This window comes from Talpa europaea (genome assembly GCF_964194135.1).
Source record: "Talpa europaea genome assembly, chromosome: 9".
NCBI lineage: Eukaryota > Metazoa > Chordata > Mammalia > Eulipotyphla > Talpidae > Talpa > Talpa europaea.
In genome coordinates this window covers 6,084,893-6,099,602 of record NC_140076.1, presented here as the reverse complement: position 1 = coordinate 6,099,602, position 14,710 = coordinate 6,084,893, and the positions used below count along the sequence as shown (strand labels likewise).

At 48.9% G+C, this 14,710-nt stretch overlaps 1 protein-coding gene across 1 annotated transcript in view; it reads right to left on the bottom strand.

Annotated features, from left to right (window-relative positions):
• TNFRSF8 (TNF receptor superfamily member 8) overlaps positions 1-13,352 on the bottom strand; it is a gene marked incomplete at its 3' end in the record, with an annotated part of 29,083 nt that extends 15,731 nt beyond the window's left edge. The window contains exons 1-5 of the mRNA XM_084244070.1: positions 13,262-13,352; positions 5,216-5,365; positions 3,126-3,219; positions 2,634-2,788; positions 1,344-1,460 (exon numbers count right to left, since the gene is read on the bottom strand). Of these exons, the coding sequence (XP_084100196.1) occupies positions 1,344-1,460; positions 2,634-2,788; positions 3,126-3,219; positions 5,216-5,303 (454 nt within the window). The 5' untranslated portion in view covers positions 5,304-5,365; positions 13,262-13,352. The remainder of the gene's footprint in view (positions 1-1,343; positions 1,461-2,633; positions 2,789-3,125; positions 3,220-5,215; positions 5,366-13,261) is intronic.
• Positions 13,353-14,710: the final 1,358 nt, after the last annotated feature.

Here is a 14,710-nt window from a genome sequence, read left to right as displayed (position 1 = left end):
GCTCCATCTTGGGCGAAAATGGAGTTAGTGCATCCACGGATCAGACAAGAGTGACTGCTCGCTCAGGACATTTCTCAGCCGGCAGGGCACATGGATGCTCTGCCTGCTAAAGATAAGTGCCCACATGGTTTCTTCCTGCAACTTCAAGTGAGCAGGACCTGAGGAGCATTCAGGGACTCTGCATGAGCGCAGGTGGGTGAGGTGATGTGGGACAACAGCTACACTCACTAGCGATAGAATATGCTTGGCAGCATATTCTATATTGTGAGCACGCCGCCGAGGTCAACTAGCTGACTTATCCCCAAAACACCTCTCTGACATAGCACTGTGATTGTATCCATTTCCCAGATGAGGAAACAGAGGCACAGGATCGTATAGAAACTTGCTTGAGTAGATAAACTCCCAAGTGCTAGAGCCAAGATTTGAAGCCAGGCACATGGGCTCCAAGTCCACGCTGCAAGTCACCATGTATTCGGGGCAGGTTCTCACCTGCCTTCAACCTGGAGTGGAAGCTCTCTTGGGATAGAGCCATCTCTGCATATGACTGTATTTCTCCCCAAAATGCCACAGCCATATTTCTGATCCCATCTGTTTCTCCAGACCCTGCCCATCAATAGAAGGACCATTTGTTTCCTCCCCTTGACTGAAGTGGGATTTGGGACAGCACTGACAGGCAGAAAGTGCTGGAAGTTATGCTGTGTGGCTTACAAGGCTGGGTCATAAAAAGGGATGTGGCTTCTCTTGGTTGCCCTGGCCCTGGAAGCCAGTCACCAGCTAGAGGAAGCAAAAAGCAAGGCACACAGAGGCCAGCATGGAGCGGAGCCCCCCCACCCCTAGATCATGAGGGAATGTCTTTCAGAGAATTCCAGCCACTGGCCTCTGCATTTTCCAGCTGAGACCCTGATATCACCCAATAAGTGCTTGTCCGGAGCAGGTGCTTAGTGGTAGCACAAAGGAGAGCACAGAGCCCAGAACCTGGTGGCAGACCCCAGCATCGAACTCCAGTCCTGCTACCCCCAAGTGCCAGCTTCCCAAAGCCTCCATTGCTATAAAATGGGCATTGAAGGACAGTTTTTAAAAGGTCTGAGACAAGGAGGTTATTCATGGTATTTTTCTTGCAGGAAAGCAGGAGAAGGTGAAAATGCTCAGAAAGGAGGTCACCAATATCTGCACCCACACTCCTGGTGAGCATCACCAGAAGCTGAGTGCTCAGAACCCCACAGAGGTGAATGGGGCTCCTGAGAGCTGAGCCAAGACCAAATAAGGGCTCCCCCAGCCCCAAGTCCCCTCTGAGATGCCTCTGCTCCTGGAAGGAGGCCCTGGAGGGAAGACAAGGTCCTCACCTCTCTTACAGGTCACACAGGCCATGCAGAGGCCACTCCGGTCCAGGTAGTAGTCGGGGTCACACTGCTTCCTGCAGTCAGGGGACCCCGGCGGGCACGGCTGCTGGAGGGACAACCCTGTGGAAGAAGCAAAGAGGTTGCAGACTGGACCACCTGGCAAAGGCCTTCTCTCCTCTAATCCCTGACACCCCCAACTCTGCAATCAGATCTGTCCTGCTTCTGAGGAGGTATCCTGAGGCTCAGAGAGGGGAGGAATGTGTCTAAGGCCACACAGGAGAGGAGCACAGTCTCCTAACTGCCCCCACCCACGTCTGCTCCCTTCTTAGACCACTGTTTCCACTCTGCCTGGGGCCCCTCGCTGTCTCACTGTTCACTGGGGTTAAGTCTCAGCACTATAATGCTATCGCCGCTATGGCCTGCGTTCGATCCCCGACCAGGGAGCTACCCACATGGCACGGCAGACCTCTCCTGTCTCCCTGCTGCTCCTCTCAGCAGTGTATTTCAGTAGATCCACCTGTTCTGCTCCCCACTCTCTCTCTGGTGAATCCTCTCACTCCCTCCCCAACACCTCTGGCCTGAACCCCAGTTCTTCTACACAAAAATAAATTAAAATTGAAAAAAAGGGCCTTCCCTGGTGGTGCAGCAGTTGAGCACTGGGCTGCAAAGCTGCTCGCGGCCTCTGAAGCGCCAGTTCGATTCCCGGCCGCCAGCGAGGGTCCACATGGCGCACACACCTCTCCTGCCTCACCCGCTGCTCCCCTCAGCAGTGTATTTCGTCGGTCTGCCTGTTCTGCTCTTTGCTCTGGCTCTGGTGAATCCTCTCACCCTCCCGCACTTCTGACTGTACCCAGTGCTTGTATAAATAAATAAATAAATAAATAAATAAATAAATAAATAAATAAATCTTTTTTAAAAATCTTAAAAATAAAAATTAAATTAAATAAAAAAATAAAATTGAAAAAATAAAAAGCAGTGTGCTACTGAGCACTAAAAAGAAAGAAACGCAGAGGCCCCAATCTGTCTCCAGGAGACTCTCCGCCACAGAGGCTCACCCGTTCTGTCCAGCAGGGGGCGCATGGCAGCAGCTGCCCCAGGGGACTGGCACAGTGGAGCCAACCCAGAGCTGGAGTAACTGAGCCCTTCTCCAGCCTCCCCGGCCCAAGGTCTCAGCCCCATATGAGACCTCGAGACCCTCTCCCCTGCAAACTGGGGGAGAGCACAGCTCAGTGCCGCCCAGCCATCAGACACGGGAGCCCCGGAGACAACCCACAGCTTCCCTGGAGAAATTACCTGAATCTGGACTGGGTTTCCCCTCAGAGGAGAGAGAGTTGGGAGTCATTTTAAAAATATCTTCTGGGGCCAGGGAGGTGCGCTCTCCGAGAAGCATGGTCCTGGCCTCAGAGCTGGCCGGGGAGATCAGGGAGGGCTCGGCCAGGGCGGTGGTGCTGCAGAGAAGGAAGCCAGAGATGAGGCTAACAATTCTGACGGGCCAGGGAGGTCTGCAAGTGAGGCAAACCATCTCCATAGTGAAGGGGCCCCACACCCTCTCCCACATCCTCCGGGATGCCATGGTCAGCTCCTGTGTCTCCAGTGTGCTCAGGACAGGCTGGGGTTGGGGGGATGGCTCAAATGATGTGGGCTTGGCAGAGAGGTGCCCTGGAGTCCTGACATCCTGGGCTGAATGAAGCACATGGCCCGCCCAGCCCAGCTGTGCCCTAGGCATCAGGTGCAGTGGTACAGCCCCATGTTGAGGTCAGCTGGATGGGAGAGGCCGGGAGTCACCTGGCAGGTGCCCTGCAGTCCTCTGAGCTGGCGCTGCACTTGCGGCTGGTCCTTGGGGAAGGCTTCTCACAGACAGTGTCCTTCTGAGCTGTACCTGCAGGGAGGTGGGAGATGGCAAGTCTTCAGACTTGGTATTGAAGAGCCCCACGTTTCTAGATAGACTTCTCACCAGAGAAGGGATAGGGGCTGGAACCAACCACCCCCTCCCTTCCAGGAGAAGCTATGGGACCAGGCTGAACCAATCAATCCATTCCACTCCTCTGGCCATGATAGTTAGACATGCCTAAGAGATGCAATTTCAAAGTTTTGTTTTGGTTTGGTTGTTGAAAATGTAGATAGGAGAGCTGTCTTTGCCTGGAGCTGCTGGTAGGTATCTTACAGACAACCCACGTGTGTGGGAAGTAGAGATGAGAGATAGAAAAGAGCTCCTGGATCCAGCCATGCCTGAAGCTGCTTGGAGCAATCCTCCAGTTATACTGTTCCATGAGCCCCCCAAATTGGGATTTTGTTACTTGCAACCCAAAGAGTTCTGAAGACTACTGGGTGGAAGCAGAGTAGAGATGAAAATACAAAGTACTTTCCATCACATGGACCTGGGTTTATCTGCTGTCTCTGTCACACCCCATTGGCTTACCTGTGCCAGGTAAGTTGAATGATTATAACATACTTCCCGAAGGCTGTGGTCAAGATAAACAGAGTGGGCCTAATGTGCCTACCACACTCTGTGACATATAGTAGGTGCTCAAACAGCACCTGTCTCTTCGCTTAGAAAGTAACCCACATGTGCAGGATTGGGGTCTGAAGGATTCGGTGGAGGGTCAGACATGGCTAACTTATCTTATCTGTGAGCAGTATGATAGGGTGATAACAGCTGGCTCAAATATTCTCTGCTCTGACATTTACCTGTCATCCCTGGACCTTGATTTCCCGGCTTGTAAAATGGAGTTACCATATTAATAGTTAGCTGTATGGAGCTTCAAGAATTTCTGGAAAGAAAGTCCACGTACGTTTAGCCTGGGGCTGAATCCGAAACCAAAACTGCTTTCCCTGTTTGAGCTGGGGACTGAGGCCCATGAGCTGCCCCATGGGGAGGGCCGCCGGGGAACCTAGAAGTCCGTCAGGGTTGACAGCCCAAAGTGGGCGCACTTCCAAATGGACACTGGCCAGTGGGAACAGTGGGAATCACTCATGATATTATTTTGGTCTTAATTTGATCATTTAATGATATTTTTAATTTATTGTAAAAAGTGAAAGGAAGTGAAAAATTAATTTAAGTAACATTTCTACAATTTGAGGTCCACAGGTACTCAATATAAAACAATTCATGAGATGTCTTACAATCTTTTTTTCTTTGTCTTTGAAGTCCAGCGGCTATTATGTACTGACAGTGCATCTCAGTGCAGCTGGCCAATTGAGGACCTGGGTTTATCTGCTGTCTCTGTCACACCCTGTTGACTTACCTGTGCCAGGTAAGTTGAATGATTATAATATACTTCTCAAAGGCTGTGGTCAAGATAAACAGAGTGGGCCTAATGTGCCTACCACCCTGTGGCGCACTGTGGCCCTACCACGTGTGGCCCCAGGTACCACCCTAAGGGATCAATGTTTCCTGCGATGGGCAGCAAACCCCTCTCTGGCGCCACCGTGTGCCACATGAGGAACACATCTTGAGAGCCTTGCAGGGGAGCCGGTCCGCAGGTGAAGACTGAATTTCACTGCCACCTTCCACAGACCTAAGAGTTCCTGAGCTGGAAAAGGCTCCAAAAGCTAGACACTCCCTCCCTTGCATTTTACATATGGGGAAACTGCAGCCAGGGAGGGGCAGGACCATCTCAGATGCAAAATTGTACAAAGTCCCAATAGGCCTGAAATCAAGTAAGACCTCCTCAGCCAGACTTGTATCACGGGCCTGGAGGGTCTCTCTGAGCCCAGAGACAAGGTGCGGAAGGGCCAGGAGGGCCTCTGGGTGCCTAGAGACATGACTGTCCAGCAGGAAGGAGGACATGGGCAATTAAGGCCATGTGGAAATCACCACGAGGTGGTGCAAATCGCATGGGTTGTGGTCCTGGGCAGAGGGTGGGGGTGCTTACCCTGGAATTTGACAACCATCCCTGGCGGGCAGACGGAGTGGGGGAGGCAGCGGGCACAGGTGTTGCTGACTGACGTGGCACAGAACATGCCAGGCCGGCATTCACAGACACGGGCGGAGTTCCCCGAGCATGGCTTTTTCTCCACAAGATCTGCCAAGGGACACAGAAGGGTCACAGAGGATAGTGGGACAGGGAGGGGAGGGATCTGAGAATCCTGGGGACATCCAGCTTGTGAGAGAAGATACTGCTGTGCCCTCTGCTGGGTAGCACAGTTGGCACACATGGTCCTTCTTCCCAAAGCACACTTGAGAGGAGTGCAAGAGGCAGCCGCCCAGCCCATATTCTGGTGAGCACTAAAATGGTATGAAAAAGAAATTAATGTCCCAATTTAAAAAAAGGGCAAAAAGAAATAGAAGAAATCCTCGCTGGTGGCGCAAGGAGTTAAGACTCAGCACTATGAAGCTATCGGCAGCCACTGCAGCACAAATCTGATCCCTGGGCAGGGAGCTACCCACATGGTGCAGCAGACCTCTCCTGTCTTGCCCGCTGCTCCCCTCAGCAGTATATTTCAGTCAATCTGCCTGTTCTGCTTCCCACTCTGTCTCTGGTGAATCCTCTCACCCCAGCACCTCTGGCCTGTACCCCAGTTCTTTAATGCATAAATAAATAAAATAAATAATGAGATGCCGTCTCACAGCCGCTAGGATGGATAGGATGAAAAAACAGGTAATAATAAGTGTTGGCGAGGATGTGGAGAAATTGGAGCTCTTATATATACTTCCTGTAGGAATGTCATCCAGTGCTGCACTTGGCAATCAGTACGGCAATTCCTCAAAAAACTGAACAGAATTGCCACAGGATTCAGCAACCACACTCCTAGGTATACATCCAAAAGATCTGAAAACATATGTCCACACCAAAAACCGAACACAAATGATCATATCCAATAATCAAAAAGTGGGAAAATCCAAATATCTACCAACAAATGAATAGATCTACAAAATGGAGTAAACCCAGGCCTCCCTGGTGGCGCAAGGGGTTAAGCACCACACTATGAAGCAATCCACAGCCTCTGCAATACAAGTTCGATCCCCAGCTGGCCAGGGAGCAACCCACATGGCGCAGCAGACCTCTCCTGTCTCCCCACTGCTCCCCTCAGCAGTGTATTTCAGTCAGTCTGCCTGTTCCATTCCCCATTCTGTCTCTGGTGAATCCTCTCACCCCCTGCATCTCTGGCCTATACCCCAGCTCTTGTATGCATAAATAAATAAATATTTTCAAAAAATGTAGTAAACCCATATAATACAATGGCATTCAGCCACAAAGAGGAACAAAGGCCCTGGGCACATTAAATGATGTTTATCAGCACTTATCAGGAAAATGCAAATCAAAATCACCTGGTATCACCTCACACCTGTTAGAATGGCCTGTTATCAAAGACAAAAGAAACAAGAGTTGGCAGGGAGTGGAGCATCGGTCACTGTAGGGAATGTAAATTGGTGCAGCCACTATGGAAAGCAGCACAGCAATTTCTCAAAAAAATTAAGAATAGAGGGCCTCCCCTGGTGGCACAGCGGCTGAGCACTGGGCTGCGAAGCTGCCCACAGCCTCTGCAGTGCCGGTTCGATCCCCGGCTGCCAGCGAAGGTCCCACATAGTGCGCAGACCTCTCCTGCCACGCCCGCTGCTCCCCTCAGCAGTGTATTTCGTCAGTCTGCCTGTTCTGCTCCCCGCTCTGGCTCTGGTGAATTCAAAAATAGAAATACCATACAAGGCCTGCCTGATGGCCTAGGTATTATGTTGCAATGCTAGCACCTCCATGGCCTGAGTTCAATCCCCAGCCAGAGATCTGACCCACATGGCGCAGCAGACCTCTCCTGCCTTGCCCGCTGCTCCCCTCAGCAGCGTATTTCAGTCAATCCACCTGCTCTGCTCCCCACTCTGTCTCTGGTGAATCTTCCCACCCCCCTGCACCTCTGGCCTGCACTCCAATTATTCTATGCAAAAATAAATAAATAAAATGTTACAAAAGAAAAGACATACCATACAATCCAGCCACTCCACTTCTAGGTATTGACCCAAAGATCATGAAAACACTCAATTGAAAAGATACACACATCTCTATGTTCATTGCAACATTATTTACAAAAGCCAAGATAAGCAACATTCCTACTGAAAAATGAGTGGGATAAAGAGGATGTGGAGGTTAAACTGTTCAAGTGTCTCAGATCCTAGAGCACAGACCTGGCAAAAGGTTATCTATTTTCCCTTCCAGGTTTGCTTTCACAGGTCCAGGCTGATCTACAAATGATAGAGCCTGAACATGTGCAGAAGCCATGACCTTGAGCGCAGTCCCAGGTGGCTGGAGCAGAAGACACAAATACAGTGGCGGGAGGGCTACCCAGGGGCCTAGCAACAGAAGTTCAAAACTCATTATCTGAAGAAAAACTCGTTGGGGCCTCCCTGGTGGCGCAGAGGTTAGACAGCGCTATCAAGCTATCGCCAGCCACGGCAGCATGAGTTCGATCTCCATCCGGCCAGGGAGCAACCCACATGGCGCAGCAGACCTCTCCTGCCTTGCCTGCTGCTCCCCTCAGCAGTGCATTTAAGTGGATCCTCCTATTCTGCTCCCCACTCTGTTTCTGGTGAATCCTCTCACCCCCTGTACCTTTGGCCTACACCCCAGTTCTTGTATGCATAAATAAATAAATCTTTTTTTTTTTTTTACCTTTTCTTACTTTATTAAATCTTACTAGTATTCTTTAAGGGACAAACACATGTAAATAGGTTACAGTTAAGAAATCTTATTTTTATGAATTAAGAAGCCACTAAGTTACTTCTGTTTTATTTGCAGTGATTTTCTTTATTCTGGCACTCCAGGTAATATTCAGCTCCCACAGCTACCACAAATGCAGCAAATCCCCATTTGAATCCTTTTAATAATGCACCAGCAAAGGAAACATTGTTTGCAAAGCCACCCATGAATCTCCAAGCTTCATTGCGGCCCCATGGATCCCTTAGCCCTTGTGCAGCCAGCTTCTCCTGGACAATTTCTAAAGGTGTTCCTTCTATCGTCCATTGTTTATAGTCTGGAAGTTCCATTTTACCATGGCCATGTCCATAGCCATGTTCATGTCCATGGGCCATGTTCATGTCCATGGGCCATGTCTGACGGCAATCTGACCTCTCAGGGCATTCATAAATAAATAAATCTTGAGGAAAGAAAGAAAGAAAGAAAAAGTTCTTTATACTTATCCATGTGTGAACTAGCCAATGAACTTCACTCAAGTCCACAGATCCAGGCCAGCTCCTCAGAGTATCAGATATAATGTGAAGATCTGAAAATCACTGAAGTTCACAGAGAACCAGCACTAAGAGTACCAAGCTCAGAAAGAATGCTCCAGAAAGCAGACACAAATAAGAACAAGTCTTTAGAGTCTGTAATATATCCCAGAGATACAAAAGAAAATTGCAGGTAGAAATGAATGCCCTGGAACATAATGCTATGTGTTTACCAGCTCCTGTTCACATGAGCTAGGAGAAAGACTATTACCCAGCATCTCCAACAGTTGGTTTGGGGTCAGGTGACCAAGATTTGCCTAATGGGATGTGGACAGCAGTGATAGTAAACCTCTTCCAGGCTTGACCTTTAAAAATAGGAGCACAACATCTATTTCTGGCTGTGCTCTGCCTCCCACTAGGCCCTCAGGCTCCCCAGAGGTCTTTCAAATACAAAATCAATCTCAAAAGTTAACATTCAAGATTCATCAAAAAAAATAAACATAGTATTACCACACATGATCCAGCAATTCCACTTCTGGGTATAAGCCCAAAAGAATTGAAAGCAGAGACTCACCAGATAGTTGCATAACCACATTCACAGCAGAATTATTCCCAAGAGCCAGAAAGTGGAAGTAAGTGGGCACCCAAATGTCCATTATAAATGGACATAAATAGATACAACATATGCTAGAGCCATCCAATGGAAGATTATTCAGCAAGGAAACACATGCTTACAATGTGGATGCATGTTGAAGACGAAATAAGCCAGTTACAAAAGAATAAATATTGTCTCACTTTACTTATGTGAAGAGAGAGAGAACCAGATTCATAGAGACAGAGAACCACATTCATAGAGAGAGAGAATGGTAATTGCCAAAGGCTGGGAGTGGGTTGGGGAAATAAGGAGATAGTTTTAAGGGGACAAAATTTTAGTTGGGGAAGCCAAAAAGTTCTAGAACTGGATGATGGTGATGGTTGCTCAAAAATATGACTGGGGGCCTCCCCGGAGGCACAGCAGGTTGAGCCCAGCACTGTGAGGCTGTCCTCAGCCTCTGCAGTGCAGGTTCGATTCCTGGCCGGCCAGGGAGAGTCCCACATGGCGTGGCAGACCTCTCCTGTCTCACCCGGACTCCCCTCAGCACTATTTTCCGGTCGTCTGCCTGTTCTGCTCCCCGCTCTGTCTCTGGTGAATCCTCTCACCCTCTGGCCTGTACCCCAGCTCTTGTATAAAAATAAATAAATCTTTAAAAACAAAACAAAACAAATATATGACTGTGCTTAATGCCAAAGAACAGTGCACTTAAAAATAGCTAAGATGATAGATTTTATGTTACGTATATTTTGCCTTGTTTTTTAAAAAGTAACAGTTCCTAGCTGAAGCCTTACCTGGGAAGATAACTTAGAGCCCACTGAGGTGGGATGGGTGTATAGGAAAAGTCACCCATATTGTATCAGGGCAAAAAGAAGTCAGGGACAGAGCTGTTTCCCTTGCTAAGCTTGAGCAAGAAGTAAAGATATGCCACAGTAATTCTGCAAACACACTGTAGAGAAAAGAAAGAAGGGAGGAAGGAAGTAGGAGAAGAAAAAGAAACAGAAAGATCAACATTGATAAGAATACATTTGCAAAGACAATAAACCTAGTCTGAAACAGGGCCTCCCTGGCGGTGCAAAGGGTTAAGATGCAGCACTGTGAAGCTATCCACAGCCTCTGCAGCACCAGTTCGATCCCTGGCCCACCAGGGAGTTGACCCCCATGGTGCAGCAGACCTCTCCTGTCTCCCTGCTGCTCCCCTCAGCAGTGTATTTCAGTAGATCTGCTTGTTCTGCTCCCCACTCTGTTTCTGGTGAATCCTCTCACTCCTGCACCTCTGGCCTGTACCACAGCTCTTGTATGCATGAATAAATAAATCTTTAAAAAAAATAAAAAATAAACCTAGTCTGAAACAAATACAAGCAACTTCAGAAGTGCTTCACACTATGAAGGGACTTAATAAGAACATCAATTTGAAGAACTCAGAGAAAAGATGACTTTTTTATTTATTTATTATTATTATTATTTAATATTTTTATTTATACAAGCACTGGGTACAGTCAGAAGCATGGGAGGGTGAGAGAATTCACCAGAGCCAGAGCAGGGAACAGAGCAGGCAGACCAGCAAAATACACTGCTGGAGGGAGCAGCGGGCAGCAGAAGAGGTCTGCACGCCATGTGGGACCCTCACCTGTAGCTGAGGATCAAACTGGCGCTGCAGAGGCTGCGGGCAGCTTCACAGCCCAGTGCTCAATCGCTGCGCCACCAGGGAGGCCCCAAGATGACTTCTTAAAGGATGAGAGAAGGAAAATTGCAGAACCAACTGCAGAAAACTGCAGCAGCACCATCATTAGAACTACAATAAAGAAACTACCAGTATCCATGGGTGCTGGGGGTACAAAAGTGACTAGACAGAAAATTAAATTAATGGCATGAAGAAAAGAATGAGACCAGGGCCTCTCTGGTGGCGCAGTGGTTGAGCGCTGGGCTGCGAAGCTGCCCCCAGCCTCTGAAACACCGGTTTGATCCCCGGCCACCGGTGAAGGTCCCACATGGCGCACAGACCTCTCCTGCCGCACCCACTGCTCCCCTCAGCAGTGTACTTAGTCAGTCTGTCTGTTCTGCTCCCTGCTCTGGCTCTGGTGAATTCTCTCACCCTCCCATGCTTCTGACTGTACCCAGTGATTGAATGAATGAATGAATGAATAAATAAACAAACAAACAAACAAATAAATAAATAAATCTTTAAAAAAAAAAAAAAGAAAGAAAAAAGAAAATAATGAGACCATATCAGTGAATGCAAAGTAAAAAGACAAAATTATTATGCAATTAAAGAAGATGATAGACAAGGCAGAGAGGCAAAGACAATCAAACATAAGTATAACTGGAGTTCCAAAAGTTAATACTGAGATGTAGTGGTAGGTAGAGATAGAGCGGAGGGGAGCAGGTGGAAATAGAGATGGAGATAAAAATCCATGGTGATTTCCCTGAAATGAAGGAAAGACAAACAAAACATGCCGGATACCAGGAAGAACTGTTTCCAAACAATTAATATCAAGGCATATTCTGGCTAAAGTTTTGATCTTTCAAGATAAAAAGAATCCTTTCTCACAGTCATCTACAAGGGGGGGAAAGGAAGATTGACTGCAGACCCCTCCACAGTATATTAATCACAAGACACCAGTGCACTGAATTCTACAAAATTCTAGCAAACAGGTGCTGAAGGAATGATATTATACCTAACCAAGTTGTCATTCAAGTATAGACAACAGATACTCTCAAACAGGAAAGCAGTCAAGGAATATGCAAAGATGAATCTTTCTTGGAAAATTCACATCAGTGAAATCTAACCAATCAAGCAGTGAATCCAAATGATAAATTCAAAATAGAGAAGCTGTGGTAAATGTATTCAAGGTGCACAAAGAATAAGTATAAAAAATAAAACTAAAGTGTTCTCCCTGGTGGCGCAGGGGTTAAAGACACAGTGCTATCGTCAGCCACTGCAGCATGACTTCGATCCCCAGCCAGGCAGCTGACCCCCATGGCACAGCAGACCTCTCCTGTCTCCCCACTGCTCCCCTCAGCAGTGGATTTCAGTCAGTCTGCCTGTTCTGCTCCCCGCTCTGTTTCTGGTGAATCCTCTCCCCCCCACCCACACACACCTCTGGCCTACACCCCAGTTCTTGTATGCAAAAATAAATAAAAGTAAATCTTAAGTAAAAAAGAATGTGACAAAAATAAATAAGGATGCATATTATTTTGACACACAATTAACCAGTTCAGTGTAATAGGCTTTAGAATTTTGGATGCAACAAATGCAATACACATTTCCCCCCCAAATGCAGTAAACATGCTAAAAGCTAGATGTTTATTAGGCCACAAGAAATCTCAACCAATTTCTCTACCTCACACCTCCCTCCCCCAACACACACAAACCTACGCAAAAACTAAGCCAACACCAGCCAGCACGCAAGCCACATTCACTAATCAGAAGCCAAGAGCAGCTCAAAGGCTTACTGAAAGAGCTTCCCTGGGCCTATCGTGGCCTTAGGGAAAGAGACAGCCCTTCATAGATAACATTGCTCCAAATCTGGTTCTGCCATTCACCAGAGTTTTGTAACTTTGGCAGGCCCTCTGCCTCACCATGCCTCAGTTTCATCACCAGAAAGCCAGGATAAGAAAATCATCTCCTTGGGCCTCCCCAGTGATGCAAGGGGTTAAGACGCAACCTATGAAGCTGTCCACAGCCTCTGCAGCACAAGTTCTATCCCCAGCCAGCCAGGGAGCAACCTACATAGCGCAGCAGACCTCTCCTGTCTCACCCACTGCTCCCCTCAGCAGTGTACTTTGGTCAATCTGCTTGTTCTGCTCCCCACTCTGTCTCTGGTGAATCCTCTCACCCCCTACACCTCTGGCCTGTACCCCAGCTCTTGTATGCATAAATACATAAATCTTAAAAAAAAAAATAAGGAAAATCATCTCCTCAGGCTTTTGCAAAAATCAAGCTCAATAAACGTGAGCCCCTCTCTTGAGGGAAAACATCAACTAAGTTTCTCCTGAAAGTATGGCTGCAAAAGATCCTGGCTGTTATCAATTCACAAATCTGGAGGGATAAACTGAGGTACCAGGGGACCCAATTCAGAGTACAGGCACCAAATCTTCCCACGCCCCACCTCCAGATTTTCTGCCTCTGGGAGGCACCCCCTGCTCCCCAGGCAGGAGGACAGGTCTTACCTCCTCTACAGGTCACACAGGCTGTGCAGCGGCCCTCCCGATTGACGTAGTGGTCGGGGTCACACTGTTTTCTGCAGTCGGAAGGCCCCCGCGGGCACTGCTTCTTTGAGTCCGATCCTAGGAAAGAACCAGAGACATCCAGGCCATGTCCTCACCATCCTCCACCTCTCATCCCTGAGGCCCTTCCCAGCTCTACCCTTCCTTCCCCCAAATACCCATTCAATGCCCATGTTCTAGATGGTGGCAGGGGAGTCCATGGGGCAGACCTTACTGAAAGGCAGCTGGCAGAGGTGTCACAGGTCTGAAAAAAGAAATGGGGTTCCAGGACTACCATTGCGTGACCTTGGGCAAGTTATAAAGACCGCATGGATGAAGAAGAGCTCAGGTCCCCAGGAACATGTTCCCTTAACTCCCATCAGCACCAGCCAGTTGCTAACAGCCAGCTGCAGCAGATGTATTTGGAGAGGTGGCCACGCTTCTTGGAGAGCTTCCCTCTGCCCTTCACTTAACCCCACCCGCTCCCCAACAGCAGTCTAGGGCAGCAATGGCCTTAGGTGGCCAGAACAGAGGTGGACATCTGGATTTAGCTTGGTCATCAGATGTGCTCTTCTTGTGCTTTGGAATTGTAGCTGCGAGATGCATGTTAGGTGCCCTGAGGGAGAACTGCAGGCAGGAGGGGAACAACCGGCCAGGGGCAGGGAGAGCCAGGGAGGCCTCCTCCCTCCTCCTCCTGCTTACAGTCCTGGGAGGAGCCCCCAGCTCCTGGAACAAGGTGATAAATACCTGCCTGGACCCACAGCAGCCACGCTGTCCACCCAACACTGGGCGCGGCTCACACCCACCCCTCCCCCATGGACCAGCCTCAAACATCTGCAGAAGACCCTTCGTATGCAAAAAAGGAGGGGGATCCAGGGTGCAGAATAGGAAGGCATGTGTTCTAGGCCTCCTCAAATGCAGGGCCTTGGGGCGGAGCTCGGGGTTCTGAGTTAGACTATGAAGCCGCTTAGCCACTTAGCGGCACGTGACGGTGGGCAAATCCCTGAACTCTGCCACGTGCAGGTTTCCTCTCTGCGCTTCCTATCGGGGTTATGTAAGTAGGTCAAGAGCTCTCCACAGTGGCTGGTACAGAGCACAGTCAATCAGTGTCACCCGCTGCAGCGAGTGGGCGCCCCGTCCCCGAGGGTGTGTAAGCCGAGTGCCGGGGATCAGCTGTCAAGGAGGCTAGAAAGGGCGGCACAGGCCTGCGTGAGCAGAGGGATTCAAGGATATTTAATTTCTCAAAGGTCTCCCGGTTTCCTTCCTCCGCCCACCCTCCCCGGTGCAAACCCCACCACACAGCCCAGCGCTGATTGCAGAGGGCGGGCAAAATGTCACAAATTTCCCCGAGAGAAGAGGAAGGGGTTTTTGTGGGTTTTTCAGTTTTGCTCTCTTGCTTGCCCGGAAGCACAA